The 21,000-nt window shown below is 40.9% G+C and overlaps 2 protein-coding genes and 1 long non-coding RNA gene across 4 annotated transcripts; all 3 read left to right on the plus strand.

The window, feature by feature from the left end:
• Positions 1-4,103: 4,103 nt before the first annotated feature.
• LOC117540366 lies at positions 4,104-7,152 on the plus strand. The gene is made up of 4 exons (XR_004568160.1): positions 4,104-4,912; positions 5,011-5,112; positions 5,238-5,324; positions 5,521-7,152. It is a non-coding gene; the product is annotated as an uncharacterized LOC117540366 (long non-coding RNA).
• A 4,084-nt stretch (positions 7,153-11,236) lies between these two features.
• Positions 11,237-15,562, plus strand: LOC117540365 (TPA-induced transmembrane protein homolog). 2 transcript variants are annotated; one of them, XM_034207002.1, is made up of 7 exons: positions 11,242-11,578; positions 11,921-11,998; positions 12,181-12,267; positions 12,556-12,688; positions 12,784-12,944; positions 13,705-13,775; positions 13,906-15,562. In XM_034207002.1, the coding sequence occupies exons 1-7, from the start codon at positions 11,522-11,524 to the stop codon at positions 14,099-14,101; spliced, it is 783 nt and encodes a 260-aa protein (XP_034062893.1). In that variant the 5' UTR covers positions 11,242-11,521; the 3' UTR covers positions 14,102-15,562. The 2 variants fall into 2 exon arrangements, with proteins under 2 accessions (XP_034062894.1, XP_034062893.1); XM_034207003.1 differs by lacking the exon at positions 12,181-12,267 and having other exon boundaries at positions 11,237-11,578.
• A 3,265-nt stretch (positions 15,563-18,827) lies between these two features.
• On the plus strand, positions 18,828-20,553 carry guca1c (guanylate cyclase activator 1C). Its single transcript, XM_034207239.1, has 4 exons — positions 18,828-19,022; positions 19,489-19,638; positions 20,134-20,221; positions 20,417-20,553. Exons 1-4 carry the CDS (start codon positions 18,828-18,830, stop codon positions 20,551-20,553), a joined length of 570 nt encoding a protein of 189 aa, XP_034063130.1.
• The last annotated feature ends 447 nt before the right edge of the window (positions 20,554-21,000 follow it).

Consider the following 21,000-nt stretch of genomic DNA (forward strand, 5'->3'; position numbering starts at 1 on the left):
CCTTCTGAGAGCAGCTACGGCATCTCTCAAAAGGCGGATTACAGGCGGGTCTGTGAAGGCACCACCGTCACGCGCATGCGCAGTGCCGGCTGGGGCTTTAAAGGCACCACCGCCACGCGCATGCGCAGTGCCGGCTGGGGTTGTGAAGGCACCACCGTCATGCGCATGCGCAGTGTCAGTGGGGATTGTCGAAAAGGGGCACCACTGTGTTCAGACACTAGAGGGCCCCATAACACAACAAATAGAGACTCAGAGGGGAAGAGACGTGACATCTCCACTGGCTCTAAGGAGCATGCAGTGGAAGATGCTCACATCATCTGCTTGGGTTTTCAAGACAGTAACACGGGGCTACAGACTCCAATTCGCTGTCACCCCCCCTCGCTTCTCGGGCATTCTGCATTCGCAGGCCCGAGGAGAGTCAGCCCATATTCTGGAGAGAGAGATTCTCTCTCTCCTAGAAAAGAGGGCTATATCTATTGTACCCGCCGAGCAGAGTCAGGGCGGCTTCTATTCCAAGTACTTCCTCGTTCCCAAACGGGGAGGGAACGGAATTCGGCCAATACTTGATTTGAGGGCTCTGAACAAATTCAATTCAATTCAAAACCTTTATTTATCCAGGTAAAATCCCATTGAGATCAATGATCTATTTTTCAAGGGAGACCTGCAGCAGTAGGTTCCACAAGAAGACATAAACAACAGAACAACAAAAGGACATCATACAGCAAAATGTACAGGGATTACAATTTACATATTTAACCACAAGTACAGGTACCAACAGCATCTGATTTTGTAGCATCCAACCGAGCTTTAAAAACATGTAGTGGTACTAGCTTGGTAATTTTCCATTCTTTTTGCAGACTGTTCCATGTTAGTGGAGCTGCACATCTAAAAGCTTTCTTCCCTAAGACAGTCCTAGCACTTGGCACATTTAATAAAACCACAGCATGCGATCTCAGGCAATAAGTACTTTCAATTCGCAAAGAGATCAGGGAGCAGATATAAGATGGTAGTTTATCCAACATGGCTTTGTAAATGAAAAAGTACCAGTGACTGAGCCTCCGTACAGTAAGTGATGGCATAACCGCCTTGGTATACAGGGTACAGTGATGCGTAAGTGCTTTACAATTTGTCAAAAATCTCAGTGCACTGTGATACGCAGCATCTAACTTGCTCAGGTAATTGGCAGGTGCATTCATATATAACAAATCACCATAATCCAGCACAGGTAAAAAGGTCACAGTGACTAGCCTTTTCCTGGCCTCAAGCGAGAAACAGGACTTATTTCTGTAAAAGAAACCTAGCCTAACCCTCAGCTTTTTAAGCAGGTTATTGACATGAAGTTTAAAAGTGAGACAGTCATCAAGCCAGATACCCAAGTATTTGTAACAGGTAACCACTTCAAGTTTGATTTATTGCGTAGTTACAATATCCAAAGCAGTCTCTGGTGTATTTTTAGCTTTAGCTTTAGAAAAGAGCATTACCTTGGTTTTATCCACATTTAAAAGAAGCTTAAGCTCAGAGAGCTGAGCCTGAATAATGTTAAAAACAGCCTGTAATTTAACAACAGCCTCGTTAATCGAGGGACCTGCACAGTACATAACGGTATCGTCCGCATAAAAATGTAAGGTTGCTCCTTCGACATTTTCACCTAAACTATTAATATAGATAGAGAATAATAGCGGACCTAAAACTGAAATATATCTAAAAAGATATAAGTTCAGAATGCTCACTCACACATCTCTGCTGCGGCTCGTGCGACAAGACGACTGGTTTACATCAGTCGACCTGAAAGATGCGTATTTTCACATCCCAGTATATTACCCACACAGGAAATATCTGAGATTCGCATTTCAGGGGATCTGTTATGAATACAGAGTACTCCCATTCGGTCTGTCTCTCAGTCCAAGGGTGTTTGTACGATATACGGAAGCCGCGATAGCCCCGTTAAGACAACAGGGTATTCGCCTGGCGACCTACCTGGACGACTGGCTGCTTCTCGCACAGTCGGAGCAGGAGGCTGTTACGCAGACAAATGTCCTCGTAAAGCACCTGCTCAACCTGGGTTTCATAATAAACACAGAGAAGAGCATGTTGTGCCCCGCGCAGACTATACTCTTCCTGGGTTTACACCTGAACTCGGTGCCCTTTTCAGCTCGCTTGTCAGCGGATAGAGTGAAAGCTTTCAGAGCTTGTCTCGCTCTTTTCCAGCTGCGCAAACATGTTCTCTTCAGATCATGCCTGCGATTGCTGGGGCTCATGGCGTCAGCCATCCTGGTCGTACGACTGGGACGCTTACACATGAGGGAGTTTCAGCGCTGGGTGGCTGCCCTAAAACTAAACTAAAGAGTGATGGTTACTGTGAAATGCGTAATGGCACTGCGCCACTGGCTGCACCCGACTTTTCTAGTACGAGGTGTGCCTATGGGTTCTGTCCTTTCACGGAAAGTGGTCACCACGGACGCATGTCTGACAGGTTGGGGAGGTATTTATGAAGGTCACCCGGTGAGGGGTCTCTGGAGCAGAGACCTCCAGCGGGCGCACATAAATTACCTGGAGCTTTTAGCGGTGTTTCTCACCCTAAAACGCTTTCTGCCTTTCCTCAGGGGACATCACGTCCTCGTGAGGACAGACAATACGACCACAATATCGTATATTAACCGCCAAGGGGGTTTGCGTTCTCTCCAGTTACACACACTGTCGCGCAAACTGATCCTATGGAGCGGTAGACGTCTCCTCTCTCTGAGAGCGACGCACGTACCGGGAGTGATGAACCTCGGGGCAGATCTACTGTCCAGAGGTATACCACTTTATGCAGACTGGACTCTACATCCAAGGATTGTGAGCCAGCTGTGGGTGCGTTACGGCAGAGCCGCGGTGGATCTGTTCGCATCGAAAGATAACGCTCAGTGTCAGCTGTTCTTTTCGATGCGCGATCTAAATGCACCGTTAGGCGTGGATGCACTCGCGCACAATTGGCCCCCGGGCCTTCTGTACGCGTTCCCACCCCTGGCTCTGATACCCCCAACTCTGGCCAGAGTGAGAGAGCAACGCCACACACTTATCCTGATAGCTCCGCACTGGCCAGCTATGTACTGGTAGCGGAGATATATTAGCTGCTATGCGGGCAGCCATGGCAGCTCCCACTACGCAGGGACATACTGTCCCAAGCGGGGGGGCGATCTTTCACCCACACCCAGAGCGCTTGGCTCTATGGGCCTGGCCCGTGAGTGGTACAATCTGAATACAGTGTGACATGAAGCTGACCCTGGCAGCTGCCAAGCGAGCCAGTGGCACTCATGCACTATCTGTACAGTCTTCATGCACTCAGTTCGCCCCAGGGCAAACAGAGTGTGGTTGAAGCCCAACCCTGCCTTTATCTTAAGGCGGTTGGTTCAGGTACCACATTTGACATTGAGGCATCCTCCCCGCCACTGTATTCCTCCGGGGAACAGCGGCCGGATTTGCCGTGTCCAGCCCGTGCTTTACGCACGTACAGGGACAGATCAAGGGTGCTTTGTCATAATGACCAACCCCTTGTGTCCTGGGCTAACCCTTATAAGGGCAAGCCTGTTACTAAGCAACGGCTCTCCCACTGGTTTGTGGAAGCAATTGCTTTGGGGCTCATACGAGTCAGAGTTCGCAGGCACCCTCGGGTCCGCGAGCTCTTTCGACTCAGGGTCTGACATCGAACGGAGCGTTATGAATGAGAACTATAGGTTACTTACGTAACCCCAGTTCTCAGAGTAACATGAAGTGAGATGTCTCACCAGACGGCCCTCCTTGCTATGGTGAAGCGAGAAGAGGTGCTTATTTTGAATGGCGCATGCGTCGTGGTGCAAGCTACTTATAGGGGGTGAATTCCCTGACGCTGACGTCAAGATCACCAGCCAATCAGGATTGGCGTAATGAGATTTATGCTTCTGTTTGCTCCGCGATGAGGCGCATCCCATAGTGAGACATCTCACTTCATGTTACTCTGAGAACTGGGGTTACGTAAGTAACCTATAGTTTTGGCGCCCACCTCTATATCTGCAACCATTATTCTTACATACAAAAAAAATTCTAACATAAGGGAAAATGAGCCAACAATCTAAAACGGTCGGTCGGTCTAGGGCTCTAGGTGTTCACAGTCAGAACATGCTAGAGCGCTGTGCATCGATGGCTATCGGTCAAGTGTTTATAAAATTGAGCGTTGAGGAAAGAAAGACTAACGTTAGAGAACTATGACGAGGCAAAAGCCATCCGAGGCGCAGTATAAAAACTGAAGAAATGAAGAAGAAGAGAAACGTGCCAAGGTGAAAGGTATGCAATTTTGATTGTATTATCAACATTTGGCGAATGGATCATGTAATCTTGCTAGTTAGCCAAGCCAACGTTAGCTAGCCAGCGTTTGTTATTGCCATTCAGTCTAAACTGTCATAAGGCTATTTTCGTTTATTAGTAATAATAACAATGTTAGTTTTGGTATAGCGAGCTAGCCAGTGTGGTGGAATGTTAGTTAGTTGGTAACGTTAGCTAACGTTAAGTTTACCTCAAAAAGCACATTGACTATCCGAGTCAAACATTTGCCAAATTCAACCCTGTCATAATGTGCGCTATCGTTAGCTAACTAGCTCAGTGGTTCTCAACTCCAGTCCTGTTGAATGTTTTCGTTCCAACCCAGAACTAACACAGCTGATTCAACTGTTCTAATAAGATAGGCATAGCTCTTGATTAGTTGAATCAGACCTGTCAGGCTGTCCAAATGCTTACTAACTAAATAATAGCTACATTTAACAAATGGAAATTATTAAATGTTGATAATACACATTTTGTTATATCATTTTAGATTAACTTTTAAAATATCTGGGACCACCTGCTGCATCAGTTGACAAGGAACAGCCATGCAGCTCAGCTGTGCCGGCTTCCTCAGGTGAGTGCAATGTGTCAATAGATGTTCCTGATGATAAATAATGTAATGTGAAATCCAGTCAATATATTTGCTCTTGTGTGTTCTTTCTATATTTATAGACCTAGAACCACATGAAGGAATGTCAGAACAGCAAGCTGCTCATCCTGATGAGATGACCACTGATTCCACCCTGCCACTGACCACTGTGCCTGTTTGTTCTGGTGAGTACAATATGTCAATAGATGTTCCTGATGTGATGATAAATAATTGAATGTAAAAATGACTGTTGTGCCATTTCTAATCCAGCCAATATATTTGCTCTTGTGTGTTCTCTATATATGTATAGGCCCAGAACCACTGCAAGGAACGTCAGACCAGCCTGCTGCATCTCATCCTGATTGCACCACAGATTCCACCCATACACTCTTCTCAGGTGTGTGCCTGATGAATGTAAAGATGTTTAGCTATAAACCTAATTGTCCTCATGCTTTCAAATAATTGCTTTCTGTTTTTATTTACATTTTACACACTGTCCCAACTTTTTTGGAATTGGGGTTGTGTGTGTGTGTTTGTATGTGTGAAGATATTGTGAATATGAGGTGAGAAAATGTGCTTCACATGCCCTCCAGATGCAGCAAAGACAGACGATCCACTACCAACCGATCCTGCTGACTGCCCTTCACATCTCACAGACACAATGAGGACAGAGTTTGTTCAGAGAGGACCATATCAGATAACACCTGATTTCATTTTCCCAAAGAGAGATGATGGGAGAAGTTGCCACCACCAGTACTTCAGCAGGACCTTAGTAAATGGAGAAAGGATCAAAAGAAGTTGGGTGACATATTCAAAAAAGAAGAACAGTCTTTTTTGTTTTTGTTGTCAACTTTTCTCTCCAAAACAAATTCATTTAACAAATGCAGGACTGTCGGATTGGAAAAATGCAAGTGCTGCTTTGACCAGCCATGAAAATAGTCCGGAACACCTGAACAATTTGGCGTCATGGAAAGAATTGGCAGTTCGATTAAAACAAAGTACAACAATAGACAAACAAGAGCAGGCCCTCCTTGAGGCAGAGAAGAGTCGGTGGAGAGCAGTGCTGACACGACTGGTTGCTACAGTCTCTGGCAGGGCGAAATATGGCATTGAGAGGAAAGACAGAAATACTCCACTCTCCTTCAAATGGAAACTTTTTGAAAGAGGTTGAGCTTTTGGCGCAGTTTGACCCAGTGATGAAAGACCACACTAACAAGATTAAAAGTCAAACATCCCACCACAGCTACTTGGGCAAAACCATTCAGAATGAGTTGATTGAATGCATCAGTGGAAAGATTCTATCTACAATAGTGCAAGAAATAAAGAAATGCAAGTACTTTTCCCTCAGTTTAGATTGCACCCCGGATGTTAGCCACACTGAACAGCTGTCAGTAGTCATCAGAATTGTGACACTGGACGAAGACCCCCAGATTAAAGAGCACTTCATGGGATTCCTAGTAGCAGAGCAGTCCACTGGTGAAAGTTTGTCCGCCCTGATTTTGAAGAGGCTGGAGGAGTTGCAGATTGCCTTTGATGACTGCAGAGGACAGTCATATGACAACGGCGCAAATATGAGAGGGAAGAACAAGGGAGTACAGGCCAGGCTACTGCAGTTGAACCCAGAGCTTTGTTTGTGCCTTGTGGGGCACATACACTCAATTTGGTCATTGCTGATGCTGCCAAAAGCTCCAAAGATGCCATATCATTTTTTGGCATTGTGCAGAAGCTATACTGCCTGTTTTCTGCCTCTACACAGAGATGGGCCATCCTCAAGAAACACGTCAACCTTTCACTCAAAATGTGGTCAGAAACCAGATGGGAGAGCAGAGTGAAAGCTGTGGAGCCTCTGCGATATGAAGCCGCAGCTGTGAGAGAGGCACTGCTTGAGGTGAGAAACCAGGCCAAAGACCCAATCATCAGGATTGAAGCCCAGTCTCTGGCAGAAGAAGTGGGATCATTCCGCGTTTCACTGTGCACAGTGGTCTGGTATGATGTGTTAAGTCAAATTCAGCAGGTGAGCAAACTCCTGCAGTCCCAAACAATGCAACTGAATGTAGCAGTAAGTCTACTGAAAAAGACTGAAAAAACTCTCGAATCCTACAGAGCCACAGGCTTTGTGGCTGCACAAACATCAGCCAAGGACATGTGTGAAGACATGAATGTGGACGCAGTCCTTGTGCGAAAGCGGCTGAAGTCAACAAAGAGGCACTTCTCATATGAGTCTCCTGATGAGCGATTGAGGGATGCCTTGCAAAATCTGGAGGTAACCTTCTTTAACGTGGTGGTGGATGCTGCAGTGTCAGCACAAAAGGAGAGGTTTACCACTCTTAAAACATGTGCAAGACAAGTTTGGCATTCTGTACAACTTCCCAGACCTGCCACACCAAGAGCTGATGAAGCAAGCAGAGGCACTTGCACACACCTTAAGCCATGGAGCGCAATCTGATTTGGATGGGAAGGAGCTGGCTCAGGAGTTGGAAAATGTACCTGACTTGCCATCAAAGAGCATGACAACTCTTGAGTTGTTGAAATTCATACACACAAAGCAGCTCACCGAAATATATCCCAACTTGTGTATTGCTCTGCGGATCAGTGCAACGCTACCAGTAACAGTAGCTTCAGCCGAGAGGAGTTTTTCCAAATTAAAACTCTTGAAAACATACCTGAGGTCAACCATGGCTCAACAACGCCTCAGTGGTCTGGCTGTAATCAGTATTAACCATGAGGTTGGTGGTCAGATTTCATCTGATGATGTGATTGATGACTTTGCAGCGAGGAAGGCCAGAAGGATTGCACTGTAAATGGAAACCAGTAGGAGCTAATAGGCTAACCTTGTGTGATGATAGGGAGTGGAATGTAAATAGTTATTGAGACAAAGGGAATTTGTAATTTGTATTTATTTGTTTGTTTATTTAGCATATTATATTTTGATTATTTGACATGTGTAACATATTTTACAATACATAATTTTTAGGGCTGTCAAGTTAACGCGTTAACGCAAACAAAAATTAACGCCACTAATTATTTTAACGTGATTAACGCATGTGTATTTTTTTTCCTCGACCGCCCCGTAGTTTCAGAGCGCATCGAGTTTAAAATACCGTCTACAAGCTGATGCTGACAGCCCCGCTCCTGCCGCCCGCTTGCTGCAGACCACACTTCCGCGCTCACCGGCAGGCACCGACTGGCTATTGGGAGGACCGGGAGTGTGTGTGTATGTGTGGCCCGAGCGAGCGAGAGAGAGACCTTACGTGCATTGTTGTTGTTAGCATCTGGTGCTAGCTAGCTGTGCTAACGGATATAAGGAGCTGTTTAAATTAAAACAGAGAAGCGACATTTCGCCACAACTGCGCCGAGCACTTGACTTTATGCAGGAAGCCAGACAGTGGGACATTGTACGAAAAGTCAGCACACTCAGCACGGATAGTGCGCAACATGATTACAGCTCCCGTTCGAGCACATGCCTTGAGTTGCACATAGCTCCAACGATCCACACACACACACACACACACACACACACACACACACACACACACACACACACACACACACACACACACACACACACACACACACACACACACACACACACACACACACACACACACACACCATTTGTATTGTATTATTGTATGAGAGAGGTTCCAGGTTGAATTGAGGCAAATATTTGTAATGTTCAGAGGTTGTTGTGTTTAATATTCATGAGAATATTTGCCATTGTTCAAATGATAATAAACATTAGCATAAAGCATATTTGTCCACTCATATGTTGATAAGAGTATTAAAAACTTGAAAAATATTCCTCTAAGGTACATTTAGAACAGATACAAAATGTGCGATTAATTATGGACAATCTTGCGATTAATCGCGATTAAATATTGTAATCGACTGACAGCCCTAATAATTTTCTTTTAAAGCAAATTTGCACATTATGTTATTGTTTATTATTATTATTATTGTTTGTTAGCTAAGTTGTTTATTTGTTTTAATTCTTTAGTGTGCACTTTACATTTATTCTTAGCTCTTGTTCTTGCTTGTAATAAATAAAGGTGCAGTACTTTACTGTATAACTGTTAAGATGTTTTGATATTTTTTGGGGGGGAGGGGGCGCAGTGGTGAAGCTCGCCTAGGGCACCAAATGTGCTAGGTCCGCTCCTGAATGCGAGCGTGGCTTTATCGAAGAAGAGTAATTTAGGAGCACAAACGCTACGAGACGGAATTCCCTCCTAACGGCCCGTCTACACTACAGGCGTCAAAAAATGCTTTCAACGCTTCGCCCATTCATTTGAATGGGGTGACGTAGGATATTTTCATACTTCGCCGAACTGCATTGTGGGTAGCATGGCAAGGCGTTGCAAGCATCGCGAGCGTCTATCGGCGTCAAAAGCTGAACAATGTTCAACTTTTGAGGCTCGATGCTTGCTCGAAGCTGGCGTCAGCCAATCAAATCCCGTTTATGCAAATCCCGCCAGTACAAGCGCTAGCCAATCAAACCGCGTGCAAGCTGGGAGAGCCAGACCGCAGTTCATTTCCTCATATTCCAAACGAGAAATTACGGTAGCAAATCACCCGGTTCTTTACGACCAGACTATTACCGGGATACAAACCGGAGGAACCAGGCATGGAGGGAGGTGGCAGAGAGAGTGGGTGAAACTGGTAGGTTTTCGCCTGTTTGGGGAGTTTATATCCAGTTTACTTCGTTTTAACATTGCTATTGCTTTGTATGTCGGGGGCGGGAGATTCATGTGATTGGTTGTTGGTCGCGTTGCTCGCAAAAAATCGCCAAGCTTCAGACACGCCCAGCTTCAAGCTTTTTTGACGCCTGTAGTGTAGACGGGCCGTTATTCTGCCCTACGCTCCAAAAGGGGAGGGGCCTGAAAGGACAGCTAAATGCACAGCAGTCCATTTTCACCAGGCCCAACAACAAGAGCAAGGCTGCTACCAGAGCACCTTATCGTGTCAGTCACGTTCTTGCGAAACACATGAAGTCTTTCAAAGACGGCGAAGTTGTGAAAGAAGCATTCCTGGAGGCTGCCGATGCGCTTTTTGGGGACAGTAAAAAATAACAGAAGCATTTCAACAGGTTTTTGATATAATAAAAACTAAAGTTAGATACCGTTATTAATCAGCTGTAAGTTTGAACTTATTCATTATAATTATTGTACACAATGGTATAATAATGCAAACTTAAATTGATAATAGTCTATTATCAATTCAGGTTAAGAAACTAGAGTTGCTTGCATCCTATTTTAAAGGCATTTCCTTTTATACTCTACTAAAATGCAACAAAAAAAGGGTTTGATTCTATACATTTTTTAGATAATCTTTTTTTATTGCACTGTTGCAGCAGATTCCTGTGTAGCTTCAGATCTGAGTTGTCTTATTAGTAAGCCTAATTTATACTTTTGTAGCAACACTATTTTGATATAATGGCAAAGAAAGGGTTCAGTCTTTTCTTTTTGTCCTGTGTCATATGTGGCAGCACTGTTCAATGTTTCTTGAAAACATTACCCACTGTAGTGACATGTGAATAAACTCCAACTCTGTATCAACAACACTGTTGTGTAACTTCAGTTGAATACTTGTATTTGTGTAGATTAGAAAGAGGTAAGATAAAGGATCTGCAGGATTTTATGAAGTATTAATTGTACAAAGGTCAGTTTTATACAAGTAGAAGTGTGTATTTATACCTGGTAGTAGGCTGTCAGTAATGGCTACGCCTCTCTATTTGGACTGGTAGATCTCGGCAGACTGGCAACTTTAAAAGTAGCTCTCGGTTCAAAAAAGGTTGGGCACCCCTGACCTACACCCATTTGAGCTTAGGTGTCCCACATTAGGGCGTGTCCCACATTAGGGCAACTCACCCTACATTTTTGAAACATTTGTATAGCGTAGCAAGAGGTGATACGCGCACCATAACACATTATTCACTGTAAAAAGTAGACACGTTTCTAATCTAATAATTAGGAAACTTTCTTTGAATTTGACAAACGCAGCAAGAAAACAATTCCTAACCGGCATGTTGACTTATTAAACGTATCATTTGGTTAAGCAAATATTCAAGTCGTAAAATCTTCGACACCTTCACCTGGGGAAAATAGATCACGTGGTATGCACACTTCAAATACCTAGCAACAGTAAAAAGTGTTTGCTCGGTAGATTCCATTTTATTTAACTTAATAACGCAAGTTGTATTTACAGTAAGGCTGGCTGTGACTCGCAGTACACTCACTGTAGTTCCATGTAATGTCGGTTGTGTCACGTTGTTGTCATGTTTGTTAACGTTCCACTGTTTATTGACAACGCCCACAACGCCTTCCTTCCTTCTTAACTCACCTGGCAGGCTGGGAAGAGGGCGAGCTGCGAGAGAAGAAACACATTTCCTCGCCTCAAAACCAAACAAAAACGTTCCCACGAGCTGTCACACCTTACAATGTGAACTCGCGACCTGTTTGTTTAAGAGGAATTGTTGCCTTTTTGAACCACATCTGGGACGTTTATGCTGACAGTTCGGTTTCATTATTAAAAGTTGTAGCTTATTGATACTTCCGGGTTAGGACTGCTTCCATTTGGAACTGGCAGTAAGAAGCAAGCATGGACATCGAGCTGCAGACCAAGACTAATGGAGCAACATATTTGTCTAAAGAACAGGTAAGTTCAAAGGGTTTAAAAGTGTAGAGGCAATTCTAATCAGAAGAGGACTAATACTATTTTACTAGGCTAATAACAATTACAATATAATGCAAGCTTATGATGTTAATTATAGGCAGACTATACTATATATCTATACCCTTTTATTTTTTCAAGATAATTAACTATTATAACTAATCTTTCATTGTTTTTTCAAGGTAAATAACTAATGAAACTTATATTTAATGGCTGATCTATGTACAATTGAGATATAGATATATACTTTATTAATCCCAAATTGGGATAATATAACCATTATATATATATATATATATTTATTCCCCAATATTTGCCTGCTCCTAGGTGCCCGCAGGTAACGGAGATGGTGCGGCCTACAGAATCACTGAAGTAGGAGAGGAAGACGGGTTGCTTTCTGCACAGGTGAGCTTGAATCAAAGTTGTGTTCAAGTTTTCAGTATGTGTATGTATGTAATACATATGTAGTGTGTTCTGTGGCAACAACTTGTTTTATTCACTTATTTTCATCATTCCTGCCAGAGAGAAAAAATCCATACACTGTCCTTAGATGAGAGTGACAGTTGCATGCTGTGTCTTTTTCTCAGACTTCTGGTTGTAATGGGGGGACAGTGGCCTCTGACCATGCAGTGGAAACTCAAATTAATCTGGAAAAAATCCACACTCCTCAAGAGGTATGGAGAATCTTAGTTAAGAAATTATAATGTTAACATGTTGTTTCTGGGGCATTTCTTCTTATACTTGGAATAAAGGAAGTGTAACGTTTCTGTTATAATGTGATAACAAATTATTTCCCCATGCATCCCCCATACACAAAAGAGGACGGTTCAGCTACATAAACTAGTTTGTCTATGCTTTTAGTGTTATCTCTTACTTAAACCATGTTCAACATGAAATGCTAGTTTCAAGCTTGAAAAAAAGTGAAGCCCTATTGTGATAAAGTCCTTTCATTATGCTTTTAGACAAGTGCCGTGTGCAGGATAAAGGGAGAGCTGAATGAGGTTATCTTCTGGAGAGTCAAACTGTGGATGGCCATCATCATCTTATTTTTCTTCATCTTTGCTGTGATTATCATGTCAATGCTTCTGTGCTCAGGTAAGGTTGCATGATGGGTGTGTTGTTTATTGTGTTTATTATTATCTGATCTGTGCCAAGGCTTTGACAGATTCTCGTTTTCTCTCTTTGAACAGTGATTCATGAGGACAAGGATGAGATCTTTGATCCCTCAACGTTTCAAGTTCCTCAGTGTTTCAATGGGAGCTTTCAGCTGCCCAATCTGGTCTTTACAGAGGAACTTTTCACCATGTCCTCCAACGAGAGCCAAACACTCGCCGGTGAACTTCGAGAAAAGGTTTTTACCATTTATGACCTGTATTTCAAATGATGTACTTAATAAAATCAGTTTGTGGTTTTTATAATTCAGTATATTAAGTAACAAACAATATAACGTATGACTAGAAACATTCTATTGCATCAGTGTCTATCTTTATATGACAAATAGGGAACTGATGTGATGCCTACCATATAATGGCTTAATATGTATAACCATGTAACAACTAACTGAATAGTTATGATATTGTAGAGGCACTATTTACAGTGTTTTGCACATTTCATAACAAGCAACATACTTTTTTTCATTTAAAAACATACATTAACAAGTTATGGACAAAAGAATAACAATTATGACGAATAACATTAAATAAAACTATATTTTAAAAGGTTGTACAGATCTATTTAGGTTTATTTGCTTCCAATGTGTAAACTTTTACCTAGTCTCAGATACCTTCATTTTATTTTTAACTGTGTTTTTAAAACTGCGGTTCACACTTTATATTCTATATTTAGTTTTATTAAGTGAGAGAGCTGCACTTCATCCAGAACTCACAATTGATCATTATTTGGATGAGAAATCTGGCACTTTTCTCAACTGAAAGACAACAACCTGTTCATAGCTGCTGTTGCTGAGAGCTGTTTTGTTGATCTCTTACAGCGAATATAAGAGCCCTAAGTGGCAGAGTAGAGCTCACTGTCTATTGAATGTATAGATCTTTATCTGCCAAAACCTTTTACTTCATTGTTTGCTTCTGCTTGTGTCAACCTGCCCCACCCAGCTGGCTGACCTCTACAGATCCTCCCCTGCTCTCGGACGATACTTCTCGAAAGCAGACATATATGCTTTCCGGTAAACACACATCACACTCGAATGCTTATGCACTAAAATGTACACTTCAGCTACATAAATAGAGTGGGCTTTTTGTCATTGTGCATTTGACTGAAAAGTGGTGTGAACTTCTGTTTTACTCTGCTCACAGGAACCAGTTGCTCCTGGCTGACTTCCAGCTGACATTTCTCATGCCTGCAGAACACCAGGATCAGCTGAGGAACATAACTCTGAGCAGGAAGATGGTGTACAACGTGTTCAGACAGTTTCTATATGACCAGGAGCCAGATGAGTCAGGGCAGATGTACATAGATCCAGTTTCCCTAAAGATGTTTTTAAAACACTAGGAACACATGTTCTAATCCGTACAGGGAATTCTGTTCTTTTTTGTCATTTAAGTGAAACACTGAGCAAACACTTAACCCTCTACAGTGAGATGGTTGCTTGAAGCATATGATTCTCATACGTGCGTGTGATTTTCCCACATGTCTGTAGAAATGTTGCAAATGCTGCAGCTTGACCACATAAACCTACAGTACATAGCCACAGTCACACAATCCCCTGTAGGTCATGCTGTGTGTGTGATCTCATGGTGTGCTAGGGTGCTTTGAGACTGTTCCTTTTTTCGAAATCAATCAACTGTGCCTGGAAATCTACTGTCACTCTGATATTGATGTTTATATTTGTATTGTGCCTTGTTTAACTGCACGTTTAATTGAAAGAATATTGGTAAAAATGTCAGTGCTGTAATTATTGATGTTCATTCCCTGTGAAATCATACGACCGTTTGTTCAAAGCCTGTGGTTTTATACATGTTTTTTTATATAAATACAAGTTTTTATATTTGCATAGCTTTATTTTCATGACATGATTTGCAAATCAGAACTGTGGAATATTTTTAGCAAAATCAGCTTGAGAGAACTGTACAGGTACACTATGCTGCTTGTGTGGTAATTGTATAAGTAAAGCTGTTCATGGCCTAATACAACTATATTTTCTATTCACAAAGAAGTGACCTGCTGTATTTGTTTATGTTCTTTATGGTTCAACAGTAGAGTGAGTGCATGTTAAACATGCAGGTGAGCTATTACTGGTTACTTTGTTTATCTTGTCTTCCTGGATTTGCCTGTCTCCATTCGGAGTGACATTCAAGGACATTTTCACATTTAATTTGTATTGGTAGCTGTTTTTTAAATGTAATAGCGTTGGTGACATATATATATATATATATATATATATATATTAACTAGGGAGCTGTGTGATTTAAAAAAAAAAAATATATTTCCTGGAAGTGTTCATGTCAACATGTCTGTCCTCTAATAAGATTACAGCTGTGATTAATGTTTGTGTCAAGTTATCCGGTCACACATGCCATTCTCCACTTCCACCAGATGGTTATTAATGAGACCTCACTTCAACCGGTAGCACTCGGTACAAGATGTATTATAAGAAGTTGAAGCTTAACCTAATACACTATTTTCACTTTTTGTGATAACAACTTTGATTATCTTTTGCAGGAAGGGTTTGATAATATCATGTAACATTTATATTATTCTGAAATGGACCAATCTGCAATAATAAGTACTTTTGGAACTTTTAGTATATTTTTATGCTAATACTTTGTACTTTTACTTCAGTAACATTTTGAATACAGGACTTTAACTTGTACCAGAGTATTCCTACTCTCTGGTCTACTTTTATTTAAGTACAAGATATACCAACCTCTGCAAGTTGGCATGTCATTTTTTAAAATTTGTTTTGCAGTGTTAAATAGCAATAAATTGTCTCTGATTGATTGCACAAATACATTTTTGAGGTACCATTATTGGCTATTCTGAAAAGATACAGAATCATGTGAACACATTATTGTGTAAATACTGTTTTAAAAACAGACATAAATACTGAGCCTTTTTTCCACGTGGGCTACTAAACATGAAGAGGAAACACTGTACATACGCACCTGCAGTCCTCAAACATCCTTGCTGCATGACAGTCACATGCTGGTCAAACGATCAAGTTTATACAGCAGATCATCAGTGGGATCCAAGAGTTTCAACAGTTCATTATTGTGCATAAAACCATATCACTCCACCTGCTCTTTGAAACCCTCAAATATTGCAAATGTTGAATAAACACGAATAAACCTTCACATTTGGGGATTCTATTGATTTTCACTTGACAACTGTAAGCTTCTCTTTACTATATTTAGGGGCTGGCAGTGTGTCTGCAGGTTTATCTCTGTTCTTTGTAAGTAAACACTTTACTTAATCTGTTAGCAGCAGCGAGTGACCCTGTGCCATCGCACATGGCATCAGCATTGATCTTGGTCGTGTTAGTTCACTTAATAGGTACTAGCTGTCTGTGCTTACCCGTGCACAGACATCTTCTCAACCCTATTTTGAGCGTTGGTAATCGTCTAAAGCCAGATTTACTATAATAAGCTCGCTGATCTTCGATAGCCTGGTTGGTTTAAAAACCACTACTGTCTTTACTTTATAGTACCCAAAGTCCTCTATTGGCAGTCCAGAGCCACACTTAGGTCAAGCACGGGTCAGGGGTCACAACGGCTGGTTAAACGTGTATATATCCATTAAGGATCGGTGGGACTTTTATATAGTCCAATTGACTCACACTTAGATGCCAGAAATGTAAAATAACTGCTTCTTTTTATCTTACGGCTTGAGTTTATGTAATCAGATTGATGATTATGTTCTGTTCTAGGAAATGATTTTATAACCTTAATCCTCTTAAAGCACAACACCTGTTCTGGCATTGAAAGTAAAAACAAACATGTCTGCCTGCTCGCCTTACTGCATGTTGATCACACAGAAGACATTTGAGTTATTTTAAACCAAGCCGTTTGATCACAGGCTGGAATGAGTTGGAAATGGTTTTATTCTTATGATATGTTTGGCGAGGAAAGTCAATTTATTTAAACAGATCATGTCTTTACAGCTAAACTCCATGTAATTTTTATCAAATGCATACAACAACAATTAAGTATTTTTGATAAAATAACAAAAATGCTGAAACACACACACACATACACACACACACACACATGCACGCACGCACACACACACACACACACACACACACACACACACACACACACACACACACACACACACACACACACACACACACACACACACACACACACACACACACACACACACACACGATCTGTCTGCCTAATTCTGAGGTCAATGAGGTGGCAGGAAATGTACTTCTGCAGACAAAATCATATTTCGGTCCTCCACATTTCTTTGTGAGTAATACAATATATTTAGGGTAGTTTAGGCTACATCTGAACTAGCTTTTGCTAATACCTGTTACTTAACATACCAGGAAAACTACTGTAATCTCTTACCAATCAAACCCTTTTTGTATAGGTGTACAGAGTAGGGGATGATCCATGTTGTCTCTTAAATCTTTTCAGCAAATGTTGAGTTGATGCAATTTGTTCCTTAACCGGATTAATTGCTAAACTGTTTCATTTTTGAACACTTGAGAATTGATAAAAGTACTTAAAAGTACTTTCAAAATACCACACTAACACACCAAGACCTTGAAGAACACCATAGCAATTAAATCCTGCACTGATTAAGTATCAAAAACGTCCCTGCAAAGATTGTAGTTTTCTTTTTTCCATATATAATGCGAGCACTCAGTAATCCCGTTTACTGTCAATATAACTAGTAAAGCCATACATCCTCTGAATGTCATGGGTGTAGTTTGTGCTTGTCAAGTTTTAATGAAGTTATGATTATTTTGGAACTAAAAAAAACTCAGTGAGATCAAGTTTCAACAAGTGGTCTCAATCAAATGAAAGGGCTACTTTAAGGACTATCAATATAACACATGATTACAATTGGGCTCATTGAATCCATCAGAGTGAGACTTTCCATGGCCGTTTAGTATGCATAACTTTTTAAAGGCAAAAATAACACATTTATACTGCATGCCAAAACTGCATGGTTTTTGCTTCAAAGTTGATTTTTCAAAAAAGGGTAGCAAAAGACCCCATAAAGGAGATATAATAAACAAAATAAAAATAAATGAATATTGAAAATGCATATAGGTATTTTATTAATAATACTAAGTATGATAATTTATCATTTTATTATATTTTATCTAAAGTGTAAAGTCATTCATCCCAAGTTTCATCAGTATTTGTAACTCAACAAAGAGCCATAGCATATGTTTGCCATAGACGTGAACTGTTCAATAGAATAGATTGTTAGTCAAATTGACTTCAGCATCCCTTATTGACCAACCCCAACAGTATTCATTACTTCAGCAACATCCTTATTAGAATTTCAGAAGGAAATAATATCTAGAACTTTCAAAATATTTGTTCTCCTTTAAATGTTGATGTACAACTTAAAATCCCCACCTCCCCCCAAAAAAGAAATGTATAATGTATGTGTTTGTAGCTCAGAAATATTTCCTAGCCCTTTGTTAATTCCCTGAGGAATCCAAGAAATATGTGATCAACTTAAATAGTTGGTATACTATGTCACATAGTATATGTGGCATGGCATATGTGTGCACATTTAGATTTGTTTGTATGCATCAAACATGTGACTATGCAGGTGAAAATATAAAATGTATATATATATAAATAGTTATGTAAATACCTGACTAAAGAGCAAACTAGAAAAAAATATGATGAAATAAAGTTTGTATGGAAAAAAAAGAATACACTTTGACTTCCAGTTCCATGGCAGAAGTCTTTATTAAAACCTGCAAACTCTTAGAGTCGAGAGTTCAAAGGGGCTTCCTTCATCACGCATAAGAGTTACCGATCCGTGGAAACAGTAACCAAGCCCACTTCAGTCATAGCATGCAATGTGCTGCACTTCTTGGAAGACTCCTGTAGTTATCCAATTAAGGAGTTATGTCCTCTTTTGGCTGTGCCAGGATTGACAGATTAAGGTGTTTGTTGCATGTCATTTCAGCCGGACCTCAGTGCTACAGAGCTCTGCAGGAAGTCTGTTCTCTCTCATCTCAGCCTCACCACTGGCTCTTTGCTGGATTCTGGACTAAATTACATTTCTGAAGGGAATAATGGGGGCCGCATACCCCACCTTGGATGATATCCTGGAGGAGGACATGCATCATTGGTACACCAAATTCATGAAGGAGTCCCCTTCAGGACTCATAACGCTCTTTGAGCTCAGGACTATGCTCGACATGAACGGAATGACAGAGGAGGCCAGCAGCTATGTGGAACAGGTCTTCCTTACCTTTGACATGGATAGGGTAAGAAATCACCTGAGTTTTTATTCACTGCCCAGGTGACAGTGGATTTTGTGATTGACTCAAAGTCTGGTAACAATTTTTCAACTGACAAGACAGTTGCTTGCGAATTCCTAATGCATGTACCTTGTTGAATACATCAAATCAGTTCTTTGGTAATGTAGACCCGAAACGTTCTGTTGGAAAACAAGAGTTTTCCTGCATTATTTCAAATTATTTTACGTGAATAGTGTAGAATTGTTATAAATGCTACCAGTTGAAGTCTCTAGATCAATTGAGGTTAAACTCTAGTCTTTGATTCCTGACATCTTTCACAAAGCTTAAAACCAAAGAATGCATAGAATGATAAACTGATTAAACCGTTTTATTTAGAAAACCTTCATTGAAAAAATACCTTTTGTTGTTGCTGATTAATCAAATTGATTCATAATCCTATTCACAATTGTACTTTTTATGTGTCCTTTTGCAGGATGGCTATATAGACTTTGTGGAATACATCGCAGCAATTAGTTTATTGCTAAAAGGAGAAATTAACCAGAAACTCAAGTGGTACTTCAAGCTCTTTGATCAGGATGGAAATGGGAAAATTGACAAGGAGGAATTAGAGACCATATTCAAGGTGTGTTTTCTTCTTTCTTGTTCCATACTTTTAGTTTTACAGATCTTAGAGACTGGGCATTTCAACGTTTTCTGAATGGTTACATTTAGCCAGTAGACATCTAATCCAGGGGGTTTATTATCCAACTCCAAGTTTAAATATGGCCCTATTACATCATTTAGTCACTAAAGCAGTCATACTATGCATATTACATGATCACTTTTTACCTTGTCACCATTTTGTTATGGTAATAACTGTAGGTACTGACACTTAGGTCAAGTAAAATCATATATATACACCACCTTGGATTTAGTCATAGTAGTCATTTTAGAGACCGTATTTGGTGTAGAGGAACCTAAATAAATGGTATTCCTAGTCTTAAATATCACTCAATATAAAGACTCCTATTTAGGGTTAGCATTCAGGAGCTTAATGAGGAAAGGCGCAGTGTTTAATCAAATTGATTAACCTGCCAGTGTCGATTTAACTAACCATTATCTGTAACTCCTTCAACAGGCTATTCAAGATATCACCAGAAGTTATGACGTCCCTCCAGAAGAAATTGTAACTCTTATATATGAGAAGATTGATGTCAACGGAGAAGGTCAGAACTATAGTCAATCCATGACTAATGTAATGATTTCATAGCCAAGAAAAAGACAATAGTGTTCTTTAGAAATAATGTCTCCATAACTCTAGTAGTCGTGAAATATCCTAATATATGATTTCTTATACCCATTTGTACACACTGTTTACAATGTGTTCATGCCATTTCCATCTTATCTACTTGTCTCCTCAGGTGAGCTGACCCTGGAGGAGTTCATCAGTGGAGCCCACGAACATCCCGACATCATGGACATGCTTGGCAAGATGATGGATCTTACAAACGTCTTGGAAATTATCCTGAATGGTCAACTGAAGAGAGCTATAAACTGAACGTGAAATCAACAAGCTGGATTGTGTGGAAAATTGTGATTGCGCTTTTCGAAAGGATTTTCAGAATGCAGTAGTGTTTAGGAAAGAATGTACTGTATGTGCTTGATGGTTAAAGACCAAAGTCCCACCTCAAACTGTACTGAACTGAATGAACTGAGTGAGCAGCCCCACACAGATATGATGTCACTGTATGTCGCCTGAGGGAAGCACTGTCCCCTCTGCTTGTGCTCTCACAACGGTGGCCCTCCAGCTTTGTTACATTTTAACAAGCTGTGTGTTTCGTGAGTCTCTCAGTGAAGGAGGACACATCTGCTTTCAGGTTCCTACAGTATGGCTTGAGTAGATGATGCAAAACGTGGTGAATGAATCCCTTTGACTCTTGGTTTACAGAACTGTCCGGCACAAGAAGGCAACTGCCAAAATCTTTGTTAATTTTGTTACAAACTT

This window comes from Gymnodraco acuticeps, unplaced genomic scaffold (assembly GCF_902827175.1).
Source record: "Gymnodraco acuticeps unplaced genomic scaffold, fGymAcu1.1, whole genome shotgun sequence".
NCBI classification, from domain to species: domain Eukaryota; kingdom Metazoa; phylum Chordata; class Actinopteri; order Perciformes; family Bathydraconidae; genus Gymnodraco; species Gymnodraco acuticeps.

Coding starts and splice junctions, on each gene's coding strand:
- guca1c (XM_034207239.1), top strand. CDS start 18,828: ATGGGGGCCGCATACCCCACCTTGGATGATATCCTGGAGGAGGACATG. Junction 19,639..20,133: donor AATTAGAGACCATATTCAAG/GTGTGTTTTCTT, acceptor CTCCTTCAACAG/GCTATTCAAGATATCACCAG. Junction 20,222..20,416: donor GATTGATGTCAACGGAGAAG/GTCAGAACTATA, acceptor TTGTCTCCTCAG/GTGAGCTGACCCTGGAGGAG.
- LOC117540365 (XM_034207002.1), top strand. CDS start 11,522: ATGGACATCGAGCTGCAGACCAAGACTAATGGAGCAACATATTTGTCT. Junction 11,999..12,180: donor ACGGGTTGCTTTCTGCACAG/GTGAGCTTGAAT, acceptor TCTTTTTCTCAG/ACTTCTGGTTGTAATGGGGG. Junction 12,945..13,704: donor CCGGTGAACTTCGAGAAAAG/GTTTTTACCATT, acceptor TGCCCCACCCAG/CTGGCTGACCTCTACAGATC.